Raw genomic sequence first — 24,099 nt, forward strand, 5'->3', positions numbered from 1 at the left:
GCTCGAGTCCTCGAGATCGCGCCTAGTTTGCTAAGATAACGTTAATTATCCAGAGTGCGAACACGAGCAAGTCGTTTCGTAGCCGCTTACCGATTTTAACGTAGTAGCCGCGTTCTCTTCTAACCACGTAACTTTTACAATTGCGTAGATGCGGGCCGATGAGAAGAAGGAAATTCAAGATTTAACCGGCTTACAATTGTTACGCCAGACAGGCGTAAAAAATGCCTGATCGATAGTCCTTAAGATCAATTTTATCGGTAATTTAAAAATTTATTCTGACATTTGTATATGTATGCGTTTTCATATTCGATGTACATATCCATTTTAACGATTATGTCGATTAAACATTTTCTGCTGTAAGCCTCTAAAAGTTTAATATCTTAATAACTGGTCCGTTAACGATTCTTATCGATCCAAAAGTATTCGTAAGCTTTTTGGATTCGCTATTGCTTCCTTCTTTTATTCGTATTATTCGTATTATTCGTATTATTCGTATTATTCGTATTATTCGTTTTATTCGTTTTATTCGTATTATTGTTAGAAGACGGCTGTGATTCTACCGTATTATCCATAAAGGATAACAGGTATTCGTAGGACGTTGGAAAATATGTTATTAGAGGGACTCGTCTAGTCGTGAATACGTTACACCCACTAGGCATGCTTCCCAGACAAATCGGTTAGCACGTTGATCGTTGTAGCGATCGCGGTTCACGGATTTTCATTTTTCAGCGACCGATCAGAAGACCGTGCCGGAGGAACTTCCGGTATCTGGCGATCCGTATAACGAGACCACGCTGGAGTTGATCTTTCCTGGAAGACAGCCTCGTTTTAAATTGAATGGAAAGAAGCTGCAGCTGTTGGATCCTCTGGATAGGGACGATGAAAATCTCTCGCACGTTGTTTTTCAGGTGAGACAAATTCTTACCAGACTTGCTTACTTTCGACAAAGTGGATTTCGTAACCGGAACATTAGGTGGGCTGCTACTTTTGCGCTCAGCGCGGTCGTGTGAAATTAAATTTGTCGAATCTGTTATCTGCGTTTTGCGTTACGTAATCGGTAGTTGGCCGCTTCGTGTGTCGCAGTGTTTATCTCGAGAAAGCCACGTATATTTCTCTGCGATTCGTTCCGAGCATGTAACTGGACGTGTTTCCGAACCTGGATAACAGAAACGATCGATCAAGCGAGCACGTACGTGTTTTTCAAATGCACTACTTACTGGCTGGCTCGTGAAAAGATTGCTAGACCGATGATTAGTGGAGATGATTCATTTTTTGCTAGGTACAAGTGCTACCGAAGTCTTTGCTCGCACGAAACAATTCTTTCTCGTTTATTCTTATTCTCATTTATCTGCAATAATAATAATAATAATAATAATAATAATAATAATAATAATAATAATAATAATAATAATAATAATAATCAGGTTTGCTGATCCTACCATCTCTATGGAATGGCCGAATAAAACAGCGAATTGTTTCCAAATAATTCGAGATATTCGTGAAAAATTCGCGACGTTTCAACGTTATAAATGTTAAAAAGTCAATTTCACTCGTAATCGGTTCCATCGAATCAACTTAATTTATCCGGATCCGTTTAAAAACCGTTTGATCACCGTTAGGATGAACTCGATGACGAACAACTCGATACCTGGAATCTGATTTTTGCTGTCATTCTCCAAGTGTCACGTACCGATCGGATAAAGAGACCGTTTAAGAAACGCGCGATAAAGTCTTTGATTCGACGATCGCTAATGATGGCGATCGAATGCACGATTTGCGGAGAAATTCTCGTTATCGTAAATAAGACACGGTCGATGCTCGGTCGATCGGGTGAAAAACGACGACTCTGGTTTCGAGAGACGCGAAAGGTTTTTGCGCGGAAACTGGTGGTAGCGCGACAGTTTCTACGCTTGGCACCGTCTCGTTGCATTTTCCGCGAGATTCAAGAAGAGCGCTCTTTCGTTCTTGAAAAGGAATCTCGTTACTTGCCCCCGGTATTTTTTGCTCCTGTTCGCAGGCAACGAACTTACCAGCCGGGACAAAACCGGAAGCAACGATCCTTCCGTCGATCTAATTTCGCTCAGTTTCGTTTTTATCGCGGTGTGCTTCGTTGATCTTTTGAACGGTTATTTAACGGTGACTGTTTGCAAGAACTCGAGTATCTTTCGTTTCTAACGAACGCCTCGTTCAACGTTTTGCTCTGACGCGTGCATCGCTCGTAGCGTGTAAGCATGGTGCGGAGGACAAGAGAATTCGATCATAGAATCGAAACAATCAAATCGGGCAAAGTAACGAATTCTTTGGCATCGAATACTTACGTTTCAGATATAGTCTTTAATACGTTGACGTTTGTTAGTAGAAAAAGTAGTGTAAAATCGGTAAACTCTGTAGAAACATCCGAAGGAAAATCAGACTATTATTGAATTTGTAAATTGAGATTGCATAGTATACGATGCCGTTCTTTGTAGCCACGTCGGCAGCCGGGAATGCACGTCGTCTCTTATGACACTGTGGTGCAAGGAATGTGAAAGGTCTAGAGCAGCGTTCTGATACAACGTTCTCCGTCAGAGATTGCTCGTATTTGCCGTTTTCGCAAATTGACCGTATAAAATCCAGTCGCTTGGAAATGCCGCGTACACTTTGCCTTTGTTTGGTAAGCGGTAGATTCTAGCAGTCTTATCGATAATTGACGTAATGGCGTAAACGACGAATGTAGAAAATATCGTTAGCCTATATATATATATTGCGTATATTACGGTATCGTAAAAGCGTTTGTATCGATCAAAATTTTTCGTAAATACGTCCTTATATTATCTAACTCGATAATACGATGTGCCGACAATACGATAATAAGGATTAATGCGAAGAAATATAAAAACTTTTAACGCTAGGCTCGATTACCGTTAACGTAGATATGTCGAGGATGTAGCGGAATCGTATCGAGCGTTGTTGGTAATAAATTTGAAAAAGCACGTATATTTAATCATGGAGCTACGGTCTTTGTCGGTATATTTGTATCGGAATATTTACACGCGAAAACGTGAAACGTATGTATGCAGTAATTTAGTATAAGGTAATTTTCGTTCTCTTTCCAGTTGAGCTGTACGGTGAAGCAAACGAACAAGAAACGGACCATACCGGTGATTGTGCGAGTGTCAGATATAAATGATAATGCGCCAAAATTCATTAACACGCCATACGAGACAACGGTGCCAGAGGTAAGTCGGCATAAAGTATTCCATCTTTTCAAGCGAGAGAAATTGGTGTCCAAGTACTAAATTCTACTAAAAATTCGACTAAAAATTCTACTAAAAATTCTACTAAAAATACACGCGATTAGAGAAAGATAAGGTGTGAAATTTGATACACGTAGCGTTCGTGTCACGCATATATAGAGGAAAAGTCAACTCGATCAAAGTTAATCGATTGGGTGATGTTCAGGAAATTTCGAATTACCGACATCCAGTTGGGTAAAAATCGATCGACAAAGAACGATAAATCGGTGAGTTGGTCGTGCTCGAACGATTTGGTCGATCGTTATCCGCGAGAATGTAACGAAATAAATGAAGCAGGCTTTGCTTGCGTTAGAATCACAGTTTAGGATTTATAAAGTCTCGTCGTACAGACATGGCGACGTTAAACGAAAAGCGAAGGAATCGCCATAACGAAAGAAAGATAAAATAATCGACGCGACACGGTCGATTCTAAAGCGTATCGTGTTCGAACGGTTCGACGATATTAAAATTGCAAATGTTTCGGAGTCGATGAACCCGCTACGTGATGGAATTCCCGTCGAAATTAAAAGTACTACGAATGCAAATTGCATCGACGGATTTCCTAGTATAAGCGTTACTAACGATAGGTTTATCCGCGATGTTAGCTACACATGGATGTTTCACGATTTACATAACGACGGCTAAAGATAAAAATAGATACCTATTACTAATAGAGCTGGTACTATGTAATTGCGTAACAGGAACGATCTACAAGAGCGAGCAGTATTGCGATTACGATAAATCGAACGCGCGAAGAACTATTCATCGAATGAGAAATATGCATTTCATAGAAATCGAGAAACTACGTTTTAATTACGATGCGCGTAACGCGCGTTACTAGAGAAATCGATCCATCTGTTCGAATATCTGTTTAATTGTATTATCGATCGGCGGCAGGAAGGAAATCGAAATTCCGCGTTATCTAGAACTGGAAGGTTAAATGAAATTTTCTAAACGAAAAGTTATTTATCGGAAGAAGAAATTTGACGATAACGCCGGAGAGGCAAACGCAAAGTTTACGAACGTATACATAAACACGGGAACTGTTCGTCTAGATTCGAAAGTTGGATGTGCCGATTCCCGGCGGTGGACTCCACGAACCAATTAAATTATCCAAGTTGTCCACCAGTCGTCCAATATCCCACTGATTACGTATTGGAAGGATAAATCTCGTAGGCAAGTTATCTGGCAACAGGCGGAAAAGTAGATCGCTCTTTCGATCTCTATAGCAGATACGTAGCGGTGGTCGGAAATTTCGTCACGACCGTGTCAAAGAGAAACGAGGAGAGTCGGCAGAGAATTCTCGTGGCGCGGATTCCTTTTCTTTTCTACGCTAACGGACCGTTATAATAGGAATGGCGCGCATCTCGCGAATACCGGTTGATCCAGCCAGATGCCACGGCACGCACTGGCATGCGTTTGCTCTCCCTTCGATTCCACGTTAATACTTATTTTAATGAACTTGCATTTTACGATGGTGAACAAGCATGCTATCGGGCTACATCTGTAGAGGTAACGCATAACGGTACATCGAAACTGTCCACGGCTCGTTCGGTCGTTAAGCGGTTCGCGTGGATCGTTATACGCGACACGATCGCGTATTGGGGATATCGTTGCAACAAATGGTGTTTCCGAGCGCGTTTACGGACAAACGACAGACGAGCACGAGCCTCGTTTCTTTCGTTCGGTAGTTGGTCGGTGAAATAATTTGCGAATCGGTCGAATTTCCAGCCTGTTTCTAGCTTGAACCATCACGGTTCTTGCTGAGATGCGACAATCCTCCAAGTTGGATGAACGATTTTGAATAGGTGATTCTACGATTCTAGTGTACATGTTTATAGTATAGTACCGATACGTTCTACGTGCGTACTTGTCGGTGTTTTATGAATGAACTCGGTGAATTATTTATTCCGTCGTATTAACGTTGGTTCTATTAAAGTTTTCCATTCGTATTAATATGAATGAGTTTGATTTGAATTCACTTGCGTTTAATGGATGTTGTGCGGTATATAATTTATCGTCGATGCACTATCGCACTGTAAGGTAAAGTGGTTTTGCAATTACAAGCAGACCTTTATACCTTCGATCGAGCGTAGATATCGGATAGGTATTTAAAATTCGATGAAATTTCAAAATTTAGCCAAGTACATGGTCTTACCGACCAAATAACTCACAACGATACCGTTTCGTAACCGTTATTTTCGCACAACAGCTTGCTCGTTATTTTATTGGTTTTGTTGGAATTAAGCAGCATCGGATTTCGAAACGGTAGCCACTATCTTGAAGCACGGACTAATCGATCGATGTCGATAACGTGTTTGCGTATGTACGTGCATAATTGAACGCAACAGACAGGGAAATCTCGATAATTGCTCTTCTAGTGCAAAAAATCGAACGAACCGATTATCTCCGAATTAATACATGAACGCGTTGCCGTATCAATGCGTGACACGACCATGCACTTTCAATTTCACCGTAACACGATATATCGGTCGCAATTGCAGAATCGTAGGAGTTTTCTCGGTCGAGATCGTGGAACGCGTTGTTCGCGACCTCCGTTTAAACTAATTAATCTACCATGGGCACAAATAGCCGGCCGATTTTCCTAGAAGAGAAACGGAGAAAGCTGAATCGCTCCCGTTGATAATCGGTCGTGGTAACCGCAAAAGATCAACCGCACCTCCTCATAGATATTTGTCCGTAAGTTCGTATCGCGCTGCACTCGCCTCCGCACAATTTCTCTATGGTTACTCTGATTTACTGACTACTAATAGCTGTACTGTGAAAAATATTTTTTACGCAACTATTCCATCGAATTCCGTATGGTTTGGTCGTAGTTAACGCCAGTCGGTTCGACCATCTTCAAAAACGTGGTGGCCGTGGACGCGGATGCCGGTGTGAACGGCATCGTGGAATACTCGATCGCTCCTGGTGACGGAACTGGCATTGGCAACAATGACGGAGTTGGTCGAAATAGAATAACAACGGCTGATGGATACGGTTATTTCAGCATCAACTTACCTCATCAAGGCCAAGTTACTGTTAACCGTACCCTGGATTTTGAAAGAACGCAACGATACCTCGTCACTATTTTGGCATCGGTAAGTACCTATTCCTTGGCGATCCGATATGAACGATCAAGGATGTTTAATATTCCCTTTTCTCGATCATTTTAAAGTCCTAAAACACAGACAGTTTCGTCTATTTTGCCCAAGAAGCTTCGCTTTAATATTCCTATTTCTTTCCTCGTATACTTTCCCGGTTACGTTTATGATTTCTCGACTGTTTCGACTGTTCCACTGTTTTTACGACTCGCCACCGCGTATCGATAGTTTATTTTTCGAAAATTATATAAATCGATCGGATATATCTCATCGAAAAATGGTCGAGTAAGGAACGTTATAAAAAGCCATTATGTACTCGCGAGTAACGAAACTGTATAGTGACCTCTACGCGGTTCCCATTAAGGTAATTAGGTATTTTAAAATATTTTCTTAATTTAACGGTAAATCAAGATGGTGGATAGGAAGGAAGGGTGACTTTACGAAAATAGTCGTCGGTCAGTTAGCGTGTGACGAAAGCGTAAGAAAGGATTCGATGAGTCATCGAGACGAGTCATCTATCGATCCTCGCGTGATATTCGTATCGGCGTATCGATTTTCTTTACGATTACTAGAATGTTCGCGTGGTCTTCCGTCGTCGCGGATACTACGCGTTTCCTACCAATACGAAAATCAGTACCTCGGTTTCTTCCTAGTTTCCTTAGTTTCCTTTCTACGCCGCGATGTCTAACAAGTGCAACGTGCGTATATGCCCATTTTCCAATGAGTAACGGATATCTATGAAATATCAAAAGAGCTCGATAGAATCTATATTAATCTATATTAAAAGGATAATTGCTGTTCGATAATACGTTTAACACGAAGAAAAAAGAGGGAAAGGGATGGCGTCATTGAACACGGAGCACAGCACGCGATCCTTCGCGATATCGTGTCAGTTGGATGTGCAGCTTTGGCACGCGTAGCGAGATTAGAAGGTAGCGATTAGAGCGAGCGCTTGTAGATATTTGCATATCGCTTTCTCGGAGTCGACATTGTTAATTTCGCGACTAAATACGCTAGATTCGCAAATTCCCTAGCTACCATACCGTTGCTGCTGATCTCGGACTACTTATTCGCGTATTTGCTAGAAACATCCCAGCATTTCGATACAGGATTGGATATCAAGGTCACGGAGAAAATGCAACCTTTGCTGAATCGCAACTGATCTCGATTTCGATCAACATACGACAAAATACAAACGGTTGCACATTTGCATTAGAAATAGGTTTTAGGAGCGCAAGGCTGCGTAGACTTTTTATCGGAGTAAACTCGAAATAGAACGAAATGAATTTCAATTGGGTTAAAAACGTTAAAGCTGCGTTGTTTCTTTCAAGTTCTGCTTTCCGCGAAGCTATCGGTGATCCTATCTTTCACAGATTCGACGCACATTTTCTCAATTTATACCGTTTGTTCTTAGAACCTTGCGTCGAACTGGCAGGCTTATCTTTAGCTTGGTGCAATAACGAATGCGCCACCTCGATCGTCTTAATTATCCGGTCACGGCAGCGAGTACTCAACCGACGTTCCATGATATCCGTATCGATGAAGATGGATAAAGCGCGTAAAGAATATCGATCGACGGTTGTTTCGTAAATGTCAGCGGTTGCGCGGCTCGTGGACTAGGCAAACAAAGAAACTCGCGTTACAACCAGGTATCCGTGAGTAGAACTCGGTAGGTAGCGAATATGGCAGGACTTATATGCATTGGCGTATGCACGTTTGGCGGATGCAACCGGGCAAGGTAGGATAGCCTCGCCTCGCGGTATTAGTCACCGTTCGACTCGCGGCGCGCCGTAACCTAAGCTTGAAATTTCATTCTCGTTTGACTGCCGGAAATCGTAAACGCGGCAAATTCGTCCTGTAATACGCGAAATTTATTCCTGTGCGTCTCGTTCTCGCGATCGTTGAACGCGAAACGTGATCGCGTGCGATCAGTGAAAAACTATGTCGCTTGGTAGATGCGTATTCGAATCACGATCCTACGAGTCGAGCTCAGATCTATCTGTATAAGCGTTGACGAAAGTGAAATCGCGTCGCACGTCGTTCGTTTCTCGACGTCTTTTATTCCGCGAACGCGTTTCGTTGTTAGCAACGACGACCGATAGGCCGCGAATGATAAAACGTTTTAAACTTTAGCGAATATCCATCTAACTTTGCTTTGTCCCTTCTTTTTCGATGTTCGATGTTCGATGTATTTTTAAACTCGATATTTCCTTGACTCTATACCCAGCCACGTCTTAATGATTCGAATCTTTACCCGATATAACAGAATATTCGTAAACGATATACCTAACGATATACCGTTCTATCGTTGAATGGGAAAAATGAGAGAATAGCACCGGAGCTACGTTCGGTTATGGCAGCGTCGGATCTATATCTCTAGGTTTGAAAATAGGAAAAGAGTTGGGCGTTCCGTTTCGAATTTGTCGAAGCGCGAGTCAGCGTAATCGCGAGTGGTCGAGCTGTGCGCGAAACGTGCCATCGGCAACGAATCGTTCGTGGAATGGAGATTAACGGCGAATATTAAATATTAGAGGGATAGACTTCTACAATGTGGTCGCGGGAAGCCGCTTGTCTCGTATATAGCGAGTGTCGGCGCATTGGCGTACGTGCGCATCTATCGACGTTAGTTTTACGCATTTTGGGCACCAAAGATGCAGAACGCGTTCAGATTTCACCGACGATTAAAAGTTTATGCAAATCGCGGAACCACGGTCGGTTATGTCCATTACGACGATCAACGTTTTCGATTCCGTTCGTGTAATAGGTCTCTGTTGCAGACGTATCGAAATGTACGTCGACGTGCATAATTCAGATAGATATCCGAGGCCAATTATTCGGATACGACCAAGTACGAAATACCAGCATCGTTTATATTGGCAGTTTGGTTCGTTAGACTTGAACGTTACGAAGTACGGTCGATTTCTACGCCATGGTGCAGCAGCGATCGCGAAACAGTGATTACCGATCGTGGATTGGTTCCTTCCGCGTCGAACGGCCAGCAATATTGGATAGATAGCGGCGTGACTGGGTTTGAAACCTCCGATAAAACAACGAGGGCAATCTCGTGCGAGAGTAAGTACGATGCCTGTTCGCGAACTTGATGTACGCGGTATAAAATTACACGATAATCCCGATTCAAGGCAATGGCGTTATCGAGGCGTGTAACAAGCAGCGTGCGCGCGTATTGCGCGAAACGTGTAGCGTGCATAGGACGTTTCCGGGAAACAGGAAACACCGTGCGAATCCCAAAGCCGCTGCGGACGATGGCGCGCGCGAAACACGACTCTATGGATGATAGATTTCTGCGAAGATTCAGCACTCGTATGTAGCACTCGTCCGCGCGATACTCGTAAAAGGAAATGACAGCGTTTCAGCGATAAAATCATCGAATCGTACCGAGATGCGTTTCACGACGCGCCGTTACATTTTGCAGTTTATTCCAAACATACGACATCGTAGCTATACCGTCGATGTCTTTCAACCGTTCGAATGCCGAAGCGATTTTAGAAAACCATCGCTTTCTTCGTTTCCTTCGTTCGCTATTCGTTGTTCCTAGGAAACGCGTCGCGACGCGTAGCGATATGCGGCTTTGTACAGGCTTGCGTGAAAATTTCAAAATTAAAATTGAAACAATGAAACGATGAATTGAAACAGTTTAGAATAAAAGTAAACGTCACGCGAAATCGACGATGGAACCTCTTAATCCGGTGAAAGTGTTGCTGGTCGTGTTACTTGCACGGCAACGAGTCAACGCCTTTTCAACGGTGAGTGAGCTGACCGCTAAGCGTATAAGTTGGTCGTTTACTTATGGATCGCGTTCAACGGAATCGTTTAACTCCGACACTGACATCGGCGTGACGTATGGCGCGTGTAAGCGTACGGCCGAAAATACGAAACCTGCTTATTAAGAAATTACTTCGTCTGAAAATAATTGCTGTGACGCTTACGCGAATTTCGAGTCGCGTATAAAACGCTATATATTTGAAATTGTTAGGATATCTTCGTAGTTGCTTGAACTCATGATCGATCTCTCTCTGCTGGTCGCAAGGGTAACGTGGATCGCTGCAACAGCTGCTGCTACAGGTGTGGCTCATTTGAATATTGCGTGGAACAGCTGGCTGCGCGTCTTCTCCAACGTATTGTCCTCCTTTCCGCCAAGTACGCAAACCTTCTCGACTGTAAATGTCGCGTTCTTCGTGCACTCGTTCCTTTTCCTTCCTTCGGCGCGATTAGATATTAAAAGATTATCAACGGGGTAAGGTAATCGACGACTAAACTCGGAAAAATATTTTTCCGACCGCCAAGACGCCAGATACGATTGTCTCTCGGTTACGACGATCGGTGCCACGCCCGTAAACGGTGCTACAACACACAAGAGGAAGAGGAAAGAACGAACAAAGGGCAAAGCGAAAGAGAAAAGTTCTTACGAAGCGGTAACAAAGTCTGTGCTGGATCACGATGGCTTCGAGTTCCACTGGAACTCGTAACCGCGGGCGTTTCGCCTTCTCGTCTCTCGCTGAAACTCGATTTTAGTACGAAGCGTTGCCTTGGCAGATAAAGATGCCCTTGTCTTTTCGCCTATTCGCAAGGAACGACGGAACGATCGTTCTTGTTTTACTCGCGACGATCGCGACTTTCATAATTCGAGAATAATCGAGTCGACAGCAGAGTTGCTTGGTACTTTTAGATGATCGAGTCGACACGAAATTACACGGAATTATCGGCATCGATGGACACGTTGTTATACATATGCAACGGGATCCTACGGAGCTACTATCGTGAATATTTTTCCGTGCGTTGGAATCGCGTTGACTCGGCTCGCGATGAAACGCTTTGTTCGAAACGATACAATAGTATGAAAAATTTGTAAATGTAAATTGAAAAAGAGGATACGTATATCGGGCGTGTAGTTGGAAGTAAGTTGCAATAAGAAATAAGAGTGTATAACGTAGTCATTATCGACGATCACGTAATCGTAGTAATTTCATTTGTTAGCGTATAACTTTTAGTAATTTTATTTATTTCTGTGTTCGTTCGGTCTGGCGACATCATTCACAGCTGTATTCCCTTTTAATGTGATAGTCGTTTATTATTCTCTTCGAACTCGTTCAAATTCGTGGGAAACGGGAAATATCCATAGTACGAAGCGTATTTCAATAAAAAAAGCCTTTTGATATGAATCGCATTTTTGTACGATTGGTAATATCGTAATAAAATCGGTACCGAGTCTCGAATGCAACCAGAAGGATTTATACGGTCAAATTGGACGTCGTTGATGCTCTTTAACGTATACGTTACTTTCTTATTGCGGAGAACGGCGAAAGAAATTTCGCGGTTTCATCGCGTTGAAAAGTACAACCGTGACCATGATGTTAATTGGTAAAATGAGCAGATAAAAGATACACGATAAACTGTTTGTTGATAGGATCGTGCAAGGAACGTATCCGAAAGGTTCACATCTACCACCACTTTGACGGTAAATATCAGAGACGACGATGATCAAGATCCTTCCTTCATCTATCAAGGCTGTATGCTGTTGGATGGCGCCTGCATTAATCCAGAATATTCGGCGTCCGTAAGTAGATTTATTTGATCCGAAATCTAGGGCCTGTAATTGTTTGAAACAAATAATTTCCTATAATTTGCTGTAATCGGACGATAATAAGCGAATAAAGGCGAATATTGGCTGTTTACGCGTACAAGATGTAACAGAATATGAAACACGCTGGAAAATGAAACGAGCCTCGGTTCGATACGGGCCACGGAGAAGTACGAAAAGACCGATCGAAACTTGGCGCACATATCGTTGCAAAAACGTTGGTTAAATATAAATGTTGAGCGAGAGATCTCGTACGTGTTCTTATATAGCCCAAATTATACGATAATCGAGGGAACTTTGGTAGGTCTAGAAAATCGCGAAGAATTGTAAGGTATAATGGGTACTATTACGTTTTACGAGTTCGCGATAGATAACGATTTCTCGGAGAAAATCGAGGCTACTTCGAACGAGTTAACTTTGGTGTACGTCGATATAAACGTATAGACGATCGCTAGTCTTAGAAACTGAACATTGGCAAACGAACGTAATTTTTGATCGCGGAGTACACGTACGGTTCGACGTACGCGACGCAAATGCGCCAATGCGTTATCGTGCATTGTATAGCACAAGACGACGTGCAACCCTGGATTTTTAATACGCGAACGATTTCTTTGCTCTGAAATCTCGTGCGACAACGTTCTAAGCTATCGGCCAACCGGTTCTATACATTGTGCCTTTTTCTGCATCAGGTATCGAGTGGAGTGTTATCCGGGATACTTAATATATCGCCGGAGAAAATACAAGCGGTTGATATGGACAGTATAAACGCACCCATTCATTACTCGTTTCTCAGTGGCAATCCATCGAATTATCGAGAATTTTTCGAAATAAACCCGAACACTGGCGCCGTGAAGCAAATCAAGGCGGTCGACACAACGGTTACCAAGAAGTTCGATATTATCATCAAGGTAAGAGTCGTCGTGACGTAACGTTTATTAAACATTCTCGTATCCGTGTATAACGTTACGTATAATGGATAATAATACGTATATAATACGTATTTGTAAAATTATTCGTTTGTTTACTGGACGGAAGGCCGTCGAGGTGTCGGAAGCGAAACGATCGGCGACAGCGAAATTGACCATCACTGTGAAGCCAGTCGACAGTAACCCCCCGATTATAACAGCATCGAACATAGAGGGTTTCGTCGATGAGAATGCCCCGATTGGAACAAAGGTTATCGACAAAATAGGCAATCCTGTGGTACTCACTGTTTCGGACGCTGATTTGGTAAGTTTAATCTTCGAAATCGATCTGACTCGGTTCAGCCAGCCATGCATCGATGCTTTAATTTCCCTCGTTCTTAATGAATAACGTTCCCCTACCTATCCGTTGAATCGATCTCTTAAAAAAAAAAAAAAAAAAAAAAAAAAAAAAAAAAAAAAAAAGAAAAAATAGAAGCTAGGGAAAATCGATAAAAGGAACAAAGTGAAAAATGAATATCTAAATATTTCGTTCCTTTGAAAACTAATTGCCACCTCTTCGATCGATCAAGGAACTCGGTTTTCTTCTTTTCTAGGAAAGATCGTAAACTCTTAGACAAACTACATCGCGTGACGACTCTACTTCGTTTCGTGAAAACTGTCAAGTATCGTGCGGAAGTATAAGTGCGGAAATAGATCGACGCACGCTTGGTGCGTTTCGTTTCGGCAAAACATCGACCGCAGAGTTGGGCGAATTTTATTCGAATAACGAATAGTTTGCCAAGAGTTTATTCGCTGATAAGAAATAACGATTTTATTCGACGAAAAATTATTCGTTATTCAATTTCAGAACTAATTAAAAATGGGCGGCAAAGCGGAAAGCAAAATTCAGCTATTCGATTTTTTCTACGTTAGCCGATGTCCATTATCCTTTCAAACGTTGTCAAAATGGCATTGATGTTCGATCGTATCGAAGCATCGATAATACATGACAAAAAGGATCGGATCTGTTCTACGTATGCGAAACTTTTTCCTTGATATTCGTAAGTTGCGACGTCACGTCAGCGAATAGCGTCTACGCTTGGATTCTGATAGTTCGTGGATCGCATCGAATACTGTCAAACGATGATGTGTACATGCAAGTATAGAGTAGCATGGCTTTACGTTTCTATACCGTTTAATAATCGATGCACGCAAACAATTTTACTTTCCATCCTAGAACATGTAAACAAAGTGAATAGCTATATATCGGGCGTAGAAAATATGTAATTAGCATGCGATTTCTAAACGAATATAGATAGCCGTGGATTAAGTAGCGTCAAATAAAACCTCCGTATGGTTTAATTCGCGTGTTATAGTAGGCCTTGTTTTATCGTATCTGTTTATAACGTTGCGTTTGTCGAATTAACTGTGCGTTTAGGGCCCCGAAGATCCGAAACCAGCTTACACTTTCGAATTAACCACCAATTTCTTCGCGATCGATCCTTCCGGTATACTCGTCGTGAACGAAGAGAATCTGGATCGTGATCCTCCGAGTCCTGGTCGTTTCCGGTTTCAAGTGGTGGCCAGGGAAAAGACGGGCGTTGCTGCTTCTGCGCCATTATCCTTCGTGGTGATATTGAACGACGTTAATGACAACGCACCTATGCTTCCTATGATAGCTCCCATCACCGTTCAGGCTGGAGAAACGAAGAAAGTAGTGACAAAGGTAGGCTCGCCAGTTCCATGATATTAATAGAAAGCAATTTTATTTTCGGCTACTTGTTTCGCATTGAAAAAGAAACACGAAAAACAATGAAAATTTCATATCCACGACTTGGAAAAATTCGACCGACCGATGTTGAATAATGTAGGTCGAGGCAACGGACAACGACGAAGGGGAGAATGCCGAAATAACATACAGCATCTATCACGTGTCAAATAATGGACTACATAAATTTAAAATCGATCCGAAGACCGGCCTGATCGAATCCGTGAGAAAGCTGAACGCAGGCGAACAATTCAGCATTACCGTACAAGCTACTGACAAGGGTGGAAAATATTCACAGACGATCGTCGAGGTAAACGTGATTCCTGGACCCAATACCAGGAGTCCCGTCTTCCAGCAACCGGTATACGAGGTGCAAGTCAGCGAGGGAGCGTCCATTAATTCCACGGTCGCCACGATTACCGTAAGTGTTCGTAATTACTTTTAACGGTCATCTTCGTTTTACGCTAATTCGTAAACTCGTTGTCGAGAGAGCGAGAGGACGTTGAAAGGAAAGAGTAACCGGTATTGGCGGCGAAACTGGCGTCGATTTTATCGGTAAAGCTGTCAAATAGGACGCGGTTAACAAGAAACTAGAGAACGTTACCCGTTTCATTTTCGTCATTTTCTTCCAACATTTTCTTTCTTTATCTCGTCGAAAGCTAATCATTTTTACTTACGTCTTTAACTCGGTTTGATCTCCGTTTAATAGGCAGTTGACCCAGAGAACGATCCAGTGTCGTACTCGATCGTATCTGGAAACGACCTGCGTCAATTTGCGATCGGTGACAAATCAGGCGTGATCACTGTTATAAGGAAGTTAGACAGGGAGGATCTGACCCGTTATCAGCTGGTAAGTTTATGTTTGCGAATCGTTTAGTGCCTTTACACACTATCGACTACTAGTGGCCGGTCGTCGAGAGTTGGTCGACCGATCAAGTACATCGAATCAAATCCTTTTTTTTTTTTTTCTTTTTCGCAACTTCATAATTACAATGCTTTCCTCGACATCCAATTCTGTTGGACGATCTCTACGATATCGACAATTTTCGAGTCGCTGAGCTTCGTCGCCGAGTTTAGTCGTCTGATTTTCGGTTGTCCGGTGATCTGGTGGATGGTGCGTCGGCCTCTTAAGCACAGCTGTTTAACATCTTTTTTCTTCGTGTAGCTGATAAAGGCCGAAGATTCTGGCGGTTTGTTCAACACGGCAACGGTAAACATCAAAGTAACAGACATCAACGACAAGAATCCAGAATTCGTCGACTTGCCTTACGAGTTTACTGTAAAAGAAGGAGAAGCTAGGAAATTAATAGGTCGGGTGCATGCCGAGGACGCCGATGAAGGCATCAACGCAGAAATCACGTATTTCGCGCCAGACGACATACCGTTTACCGTCGATCCTGAAACTGGAGATGTGTTGACGAAAATCGTTTTGGACTATGAGCAAAATGACGTATGTTTGTAAAATGATAACGTTAGCGATAGTAGAAGTTTGAATATTTCGTTGACGCAACGATCGTGAGGTACATACGTACATAACGGCGAAACAAAAAAAAAATGTATTCATGTGTATTTAGAGTTTAGGAATAGGAGTCGCCAGGAGATTAAAATGATTTCGTTGCTTAGGAATACAAATTTGTGGTAACCGCGAGAGACGGTGCTCCTGATTACCGCTTAGCTACTGCTACGGTTACAGTGAAAGTTATAGACGTCGAGGACGAAGTTCCTGTTTTCCATCAAAGCAGCTACGAGGCTCGAGTTAAAGAGAATATACCAGATTACACGGTGCTTCAAGTAACGGTGAGTTAAGTTCGAGCGACACGATTCGATATCGAAACTGGCGGTTACCAAGTCCACCGAGTCTTGATGGCGTGAAACCATTGGTCGACAAAAAAAAAAAAAGAGGAAACTTTCCAAGAAAACGATACGAACGAGTCTTTTGATCCGTTCGAAAGGATTTGAACGTTGCATCTGCTCCGATTATTCGCGAAAAATCGAATTATTTCGAGTTTGTTAAAAAGATTAAGCAACTTTTGTATTTCATCCAATTTGACTCGATTTTTCTTATTCCTTGTAACTACTTGGTTCGCTTTAACATAAATAAATTATAATTTTCGATTATCGTCGTATCACTGTACTGGAAGAGTAGAACGTTGAAAAATTCTAGACGAATAGCTATCCTCGTCGAAGCTAAAACAAACGCGATCAATTCCAGGCTGATGATCCGGACACAAAGAAGCAGATCACGTACATGATTAAACAAGGCAACACCGAACTATTCGACATAGACCCGAAGACTGGAGCCATAAAAACCGTTCGCGGTTTGGACTATGAGAGGGAGAACCAGCATATCCTTATAATTGGCACCGTCGAAAATACCAGCGATTCGCCTGGTTCTACTACTAGAGTTGTGGTCAATGTCCAGGTATCGATCGTTGTAATTTTCTTAGACTCTATTGCATCTTGGTATATCTGTACCGTGAAATGAGACGAGAAACGAATTAACGCTTTTCGAAAAAAAAGTGAAAAGGGGATAAAATACAAGTATCGTCGACTGCGTCTAGTAAATAGATGCAGCTAGTTTAGTTAACGAGTCCGTACCAATCTTGAAAGCTATAGTACAGTGGAGTTAAAAACTTCATGCGATTCACCTGGCGATCCTCCCTGCGGGAATATACGTGGGACAGTAGGATTCAATAGGAATGTATGCTCCTGTAAGATGATTCTACGAAACATTTGCTCTTGAATACATAATAATGTTGCAAATTTGTATACTTTGTATCTACAGTTTTCGATCCTTCGCAGCATCGATCAGACTTTTAGTTTAATTAAAAGCAGGTCAATCGAGAAGCCTACTTCGAGATACAATCGGATAATTTTTTTTTCAAGAAAGATGGTATTACATGCCTTTGTTATTCATCAGGACGTTAACGACATTCCACCAGTGTTCACGTCAGTTCCTCGTCCGATTACGCTGGATGACGACGTTCCCATTGGCACGACGGTCATCAATCTCGTAGCAACAGATTCCGATGGCACTGCTCCTGGAAATCAAGTACGTACTCGTAATTAGTAATCCTTAAGTGGCACGAGTCTTTTTACTTTATTTTTTGCGGAATGCGTTTATGCTATTTTCTTTATTGGAACTTATAAGTATAGATACGTAATTTCTATTTGTAACCAATATCGCATAACGACGGAAAGAAAAGAAATTGCTATCATTTGCTCCTTGATCGGATGTGATGGACGTTGGTCGTAGCAGTTAACGTACAAAAGAAAGTCGATCGTTATTGTCTGTCGATTTATAGGTGAGATACGAAATTGTCGGCCGTGAAATAGCGAACAAATATTTTGTGATCGATCCGGACACTGGCGTGCTTAGGATACGAGACGACTTGCGTAAGGAAACGAACACTGAATATCAGGTAATATATGTGTATATATATATATATGTATGTACGTATGTATGTATGAATAGATATAGATATAAAGCGGTTAAAATGTCGCGTTTCTGTTCGCTTTTATCACGGAGTTCAACGTCGTTCTTTCTACGATGAATCTTGAACGTTGAATGGTAAAATTAGACTTAAGCCGGGCAGCATTCGTCAGGACCAAGTTATTAATGTTTCAGGTTGATGTTCGCGCGTACGACATGGGAGAACCGCAACTGGCGTCCGTCACGACAGTGCCAGTTTATGTTCGTCACGTGGCCACGGTGCCGCCAGAAATCGGCTTAGGTTTTGCAGAAAATTCCTACAACGTCGAAGTACCGGAAGATGCGGGCGACAATACGTTGATCAAGATAATCACGGTCATTAATAGTCACGCACACGATACTACGCCATTAAAATGCGAAATTTATAGCGGTAACGAGAAGGAATTGTTCGAAGCGAATGTTACGGAGGAACGGAATTGCGCGCTTAGACTCCGGAAAGGAGTCTTGGATTACGAAACAACGGAATCCTATCAAGTGAAACTCAAGTTGGAATCTTTATCAGGTCTATTGAATACCGACAGGAATACAACCATGGTACGTACTTACGAATAGGATGTATTAACGTTGATTAGTATGTAAATAACAAAGGAAAAGTTGATTTTAGAAATTAATTAATTAATAGATTAATCGATGGAATTAAAGAAGAAAGAAAAAGAATACAAAAATATAGTTAGAAAACAACTGAAAAGCCAAATCGTAACGTCATAAACATTATCAATTTCAAAATATGAAATTTGTTGAGCACGTCGTAAATATATGGCGAATAGAATTGATCTGCGATTTGCCTTTTCTTCGAAAGACTCGTTCGAATTTCGTTTCTGGATTACAGGTCAAGATTCAAGTGCTCGACGTAAACGACAATAAACCGGAATTCATTTTCGCGGACAGTAGAGCAAAACTATCGAGAGGACGTTACTTTGCTGCGATTCCCCGAACCGCCCAGTTCGCGTCGACGGTTATACAAGTGAAAGCACACGATAAGGATAACGGCAAGTACGGCAAGCTCGAGTACAAAATACTTGGTGGACGAGGATCGGACTACTTCGCCATGGACAGTTCTTCCGGAATAATAAGAACCACCGCGACTTTCGATAACGTGGATCTGTCCGAGCTTCCATTCAAATTCGACGTTCGAGTTCGAGATAATCCTAATTCGACTGACAACTTTAACTCGATCGTAGCTCCGGTTATAGTGAATCTGATCGAAGAGGAGAATCTAATGATTCTAGTAGTTCAGGACGCGCCACCAGACGCGTTGCAAAAGGAGGCATCCAAGATCGCTGGTATCATCGAGGAGAAGAGCGGTCTTCTGATCGGCATCGATAGAGTGGCAGTGAGAAAAAATTTGACGAAAAATGGAACTGTCGAGATGTACCCTCAGGATTCCGACGTGTGGTTCTACGCCATCGATCCAGATACAGAAGCTATTTTAGATAGGAACAGTTCGCGTATACAAAGGTAAGGGATTCGTTATTTACACATTATATATACAATATTATCCGTAGTCGACCGTATCGACACGAGAATCTAGCGCGAATTAAAACAACCATCGTGATTAAAGTTTCTTTGACACGGAAGAGAACAACTCTACTCAAAAATACACGATGTTGTATGCGCGTCTACTATATGTAGTCTATATGTAGTATTATCTAGGAAAAGGAAAAAAAAGGAAAAAAAAAGGAAAAAACAACATTATTCCTACTTATTCGTTTCCAAGTCTACGAGTAATTTGTCATTTTCATTACGGATACGCGAAAAGCTTGCAGTCATCGTAAATAGTAAGTACGTAGAACGTAGCAATTTTATTTTTATAGCCACGTAATGGCGAATCGACGATTCGCGCGCCACTTCGTCTCGAGGCTTATCTACACATTGCCGAGTGGTCGAATTCGAAGGGCAACTTGCGAAATACGCGTGGTTCTGTTGCAGATCGATTATCGAAAAAACGGCTATGTCAAATATCACCTTCGACGTGTCGACGCTGGTCCGAGCGAATGCGATAGACATTCACGCGCCAGTAATGCCAGCCGAGTCGGTACGCACGCAAACCGCCATCGCTTTCAGCGGCGAGGTATTTCCGTATGCCTTGATAATCATCGCGTGTGTCATCTTGATCCTAGGCATAGCTGGCATCATCTACATTTGCGTCTCCTGGTCCAGGTAAGTCGCTCGTTTCCGTTAGTGACAACGTGTATGATCGCAGTCTCGAACGGAATTTCATTCGTTTCCCCTAACTTGCCGTTAATGCGTTAATTATCGCGAATAGAAAGGAAAACGTTTGATATTCGAACGATCGGGCAATTTTGAGCGCGTCCGTCGCTGCAATAACGTTCTTACCGTGTTAATATCGTGTGAAAGAATCGTTTTCAAGTGCCGCAATGAATATTTATACCAGCGACGAGCCCGCGTACCATGCAAATTCATCGTTCCCTTTATTACATTCGTTAGAATTAATTACGCTTTCCGGCGTAGTTACCTCTTAAAATTAAAATTAAAACGTTTAGCGCTGCGATACGTCACACGTTCGTTCAACACTAACTATTCGCTACACGAATATTCTGTTGTCTCGTGTGCATAGATACAAAGCGTACAAGGAACGAATGCAGCGGATGTACGTCGTGCCCCGTTACGATCCTGTGTACGTCGAGCCAAATTTGAAAGAATACGAGACACAGGTGCTTCAAATGAGCGTGCCTGTCGACGACAACGACAGCTATAACGATCTGCAGCTTGATTTCAGCAATAAGAATCATGCGTTCAGCTTGGACAATGTTAGCTATATTACCAAAGATCACGGAGAAAGTACCGGTAATTCAAATATTTTCTAACGATTATTACAGTTACGTACACGCTATTTTATCGTCTATCGTAATATCGGCAAGTGTAAAACACGTATCGATGATTTGCGAGATATATTTAGATAGAGCCCTGATCAATTTCCAAGCTCTTCGGCCGACTAAGTACATCGTCAGGTATCGAAAATGTAAGAAACGGTGGACAGAAAATATTCGAACACGATGCACAACGACGAACCGCTTTGTCGCAAGGAGAAGTTGCAAGTAAACCTTAAAACGATAAGAAATATCGTATAGCTGCAACGGTTAAAGATAAGAGCGCTTTAAAAATAATTGTTTGGTTCGGAAGGTTTGATACTCTGTCGCCCTTCGGATTTTTCGCATTTTTCTCTTTTTTATCTTTAGAAATCTTTCGAATTTCAAGTTCGTACGAATCATTTAGAACGGTGGAATATTGAGTTTCAAAGCGGAAGCGAAAACTCGGTTTTTAACAACGTTACGATATTTCTCAGTCAACCATCGATTTACTGGTCGAAGAAGAGTTTGAAGACTCTCGAATTTTTCTTTTTGTTTCTCTGAAAAGTGGTTGTCTCTCGGCGCGAAAATAATTAGCAAGACGAGAAGGACGGAACTGATGGACGCGTGTTTATCATCTGTTTAGGTCAACAGAGCCCTGTAAGTTCCGAAGCGGCGACCACGGCACGTGCTTCCAGCATAGTCGGTACCCACGGAGAGACGAACATTCACTCGTTGCGACGATCGACCCTTGGTAGAAAAAATCCTAACAGCAACGCGAACACGTTGAACAACCACGACACCACGCCTGTCTTAAATCCGCTCTACAATCACGGTAACGATCTACTCAGTCCTAGTCCGTCGAACGACAACGTCACGTTCAGAGAAAAGAGGGATTATTCTCATCTAGGGTTCACGTATTTGGGTGAACAAAGCCCGGTGGAAACGACCACGGAGTTATAAAAAGGGGCTCGGATATGCTCAACTGGAAACTTTTGCTAGAATTCTTGGTCCAGGTTTTGCGCTGTGCGATCGTTTTCTTACGATATCGACCTATCGGTTAAAAGAGAGAAATTACAGCGTCGCGTGTTTTCCAGATTAAATTCGCGAGGATCAAAACAAAGTTCGTTCCGTAGCTTTGCCGGAGGCGACGACCGAACCGAAGCGAACCGAAAGCAAGCGCCAGTGCATTTCTAAACGAGCTCAAGAATTTGTTCCACGTGACGAACTTTCAATCGAATTGTCGCGATGAATAAGGCAGCGCATGTGCCACGACGCGAAACGACATCGCGAATACTCTCTATCGACGATGAACGAAATCCGGCGAGCTTCTCTCCGCGAAAAACGTCGAAAAGCGTTGAAAAACTTTGAACGTTGTCCGTCGCGCGTCGCGATTCTACAAAATGCGAATGAACGTGGCACGGCGCGATCAAAATCATTAGTTTCACGGTTTTCTTTGGAAAATCCGCCACCGAGCGCGGTTATCACGACTGTACAACGAAATTGCCATCGATTTTGCGACAATCGGCCGCGACTTCAATGTGATTTATGCTTCTTGCTCCGATGCAATGACCAAAAATGCTGCGTGCTCGTGCGTATAATCGAAAAGCAAAATCGGAAGATCGAGGCACCGTTCAAGTCTCTTCCGACTATCGCCTGATATTCTCGGGGTTAGCGACAGCGAAACTCGATTTTCTTTTCTTCTACTTTATATCGAGATACGAATACGCATTTCGTTCGAGTATTCGTCCGTCGGTAATTTGTAGCGACGGCGAGAATATAAAGAATATATGGTACTTGAGATGTATATACGCACAGACCGTTGCTACGTCGCTGCCGCTGCGAATATTTCGCCTTGGTGACGAAGATCATTTACATCGAATCTATGCTGTGCAATAGTTCGTTATCTCCCGCGATAATGTCGACGAATAGATTTCATTTTGCGCGCGATGCGTCCATCGTCAATTCTCGTTTACGTCTAAATCGATGATACAAATTTTTATTCGAAACATGTGCAGAAAACGCATAGCAGTAATTGCGAGTCATCGTACCGTCCAACGTAGTAGTAAGGATTAATAATAAAATGATAGATTTCTAAAGGTTGTATGTGAGCGACTAATGGAACGTGTGCACTGTGTATATGTGGATCGGCCCGTGAACTTAAATATGTATATGCATGAGAGAGACCCCCGTAAAACCATTTGTATAATAAGATCTTTTTATTTATAATTGCGCGTTTGCTCATATTATTATTATTATTATTATTATTATTATTATTATTATTATTATTATTATTACTCATGCAATGGTACACATCGTTGTTACGTACTGTTACAGAGTGAAAATTTTCTTTGGCTATTCACGCGTTATTTTCACTCGCAAAACATTTTTTATTCCCTTTCCTTCTTTTAACCTTGAACTACGAAGCGGACCGCTCTTTCAAAGTGCGGTTCTTTTTGCAGATATTCGATAAGTAGGGGGGGGGGTGATTAAGCAATTAAATATAAAATACGTGAAACGCGTTTAAATACGAAGATACTTACGATTATCGATCGGCAAATATCGTGCACTCGATATAATAATTTCCAATACAGATTTATTTCGAGCCTTGTACGTAAGATCTGCTAAATCGATTATTTGCGTCCATTACATTATGCGGTGAACGATATCCAATAGTGTAATTTATTGTATAAGAGAAAATTGTGAGACTTGATCGATTAAATCTCTAGTCGTATGGCGAACACCTTTTGTAACGAATCTCTCGATCGTTTCTACTTTGTTTAGGATACAACGTTGAAAAATTATCCGCATCGCCGATTCTTTGACTAGAGCGTTAATATCTTTTACTCATAGTTGTTTAAAGTACGAATGCTGTAAAAATTGTTAATACCTAATAAATCCATTATATTTACATAAAGTCGGTCTTTTATATTAATCTATGTAATTTGACAGCTCGCTGTACTCTTAATCAGTTTCGGTAAATGCTATTAATAACAAAATTAGCGCGGTTTAGAGCTATCGTTTGTAATTATTCAAGACTCTCTTGACAATTCTTTATCGATGAAAGAAAGGCTGTAACCATACGTGTCTTTGCAAAGTCTAGATTTCATTTTTTATTCGATGGTAATAAAGAACGATTAATAAC

At 41.9% G+C, this 24,099-nt stretch overlaps 1 protein-coding gene and 1 long non-coding RNA gene across 9 annotated transcripts in view; one reads left to right on the plus strand and one right to left on the minus strand.

Moving 5' to 3' along the window:
* LOC126870408 (cadherin-99C) overlaps positions 1 to 23,871 on the plus strand; it is a 77,400-nt gene extending 53,529 nt beyond the window's left edge. The window contains exons 4-23 of one of the 4 annotated variants that reach the window (XM_050628088.1): positions 730 to 908; positions 3,096 to 3,218; positions 6,113 to 6,376; positions 11,805 to 11,954; positions 12,668 to 12,886; positions 13,014 to 13,208; positions 14,322 to 14,609; positions 14,755 to 15,072; positions 15,361 to 15,501; positions 15,817 to 16,101; positions 16,275 to 16,448; positions 16,864 to 17,073; positions 17,572 to 17,703; positions 17,957 to 18,073; positions 18,280 to 18,678; positions 18,974 to 19,602; positions 20,074 to 20,304; positions 20,723 to 20,952; positions 21,601 to 21,789; positions 21,865 to 23,871. In XM_050628088.1, the coding sequence (XP_050484045.1) occupies positions 730 to 908; positions 3,096 to 3,218; positions 6,113 to 6,376; positions 11,805 to 11,954; positions 12,668 to 12,886; positions 13,014 to 13,208; positions 14,322 to 14,609; positions 14,755 to 15,072; positions 15,361 to 15,501; positions 15,817 to 16,101; positions 16,275 to 16,448; positions 16,864 to 17,073; positions 17,572 to 17,703; positions 17,957 to 18,073; positions 18,280 to 18,678; positions 18,974 to 19,602; positions 20,074 to 20,304; positions 20,723 to 20,952; positions 21,601 to 21,789; positions 21,865 to 21,917 (4,526 nt within the window). In that variant the 3' untranslated portion in view covers positions 21,918 to 23,871. Of the gene's footprint in view, positions 1 to 729; positions 909 to 3,095; positions 3,219 to 6,112; positions 6,377 to 11,804; positions 11,955 to 12,667; positions 12,887 to 13,013; positions 13,209 to 14,321; positions 14,610 to 14,754; positions 15,073 to 15,360; positions 15,502 to 15,816; positions 16,102 to 16,274; positions 16,449 to 16,863; positions 17,074 to 17,571; positions 17,704 to 17,956; positions 18,074 to 18,279; positions 18,679 to 18,973; positions 19,603 to 20,073; positions 20,305 to 20,722; positions 20,953 to 21,600 lie in introns of all 4 variants that reach the window. The other 3 variants (XR_007691323.1, XM_050628087.1, XM_050628089.1) reach the window with 3 other exon arrangements.
* LOC126870426 (uncharacterized) lies at positions 908 to 15,477 on the minus strand. Of its 5 annotated transcripts, none has more exons than XR_007691331.1 (5): positions 15,329 to 15,477; positions 11,849 to 11,987; positions 2,319 to 2,385; positions 1,218 to 1,348; positions 908 to 1,156 (listed from the first exon to the last, which is right to left on the minus strand). It is a non-coding gene; the product is annotated as an uncharacterized LOC126870426 (long non-coding RNA). The 5 variants fall into 5 exon arrangements; XR_007691330.1 differs by having other exon boundaries at positions 2,031 to 2,385; XR_007691328.1 differs by lacking the exon at positions 2,319 to 2,385 and adding an exon at positions 14,349 to 14,580 and having other exon boundaries at positions 15,329 to 15,468.
* Positions 23,872 to 24,099: the final 228 nt, after the last annotated feature.

The sequence above is a fragment of the Bombus huntii genome, chromosome 10 (assembly GCF_024542735.1).
Source record: "Bombus huntii isolate Logan2020A chromosome 10, iyBomHunt1.1, whole genome shotgun sequence".
Classification (NCBI taxonomy): domain Eukaryota; kingdom Metazoa; phylum Arthropoda; class Insecta; order Hymenoptera; family Apidae; genus Bombus; species Bombus huntii.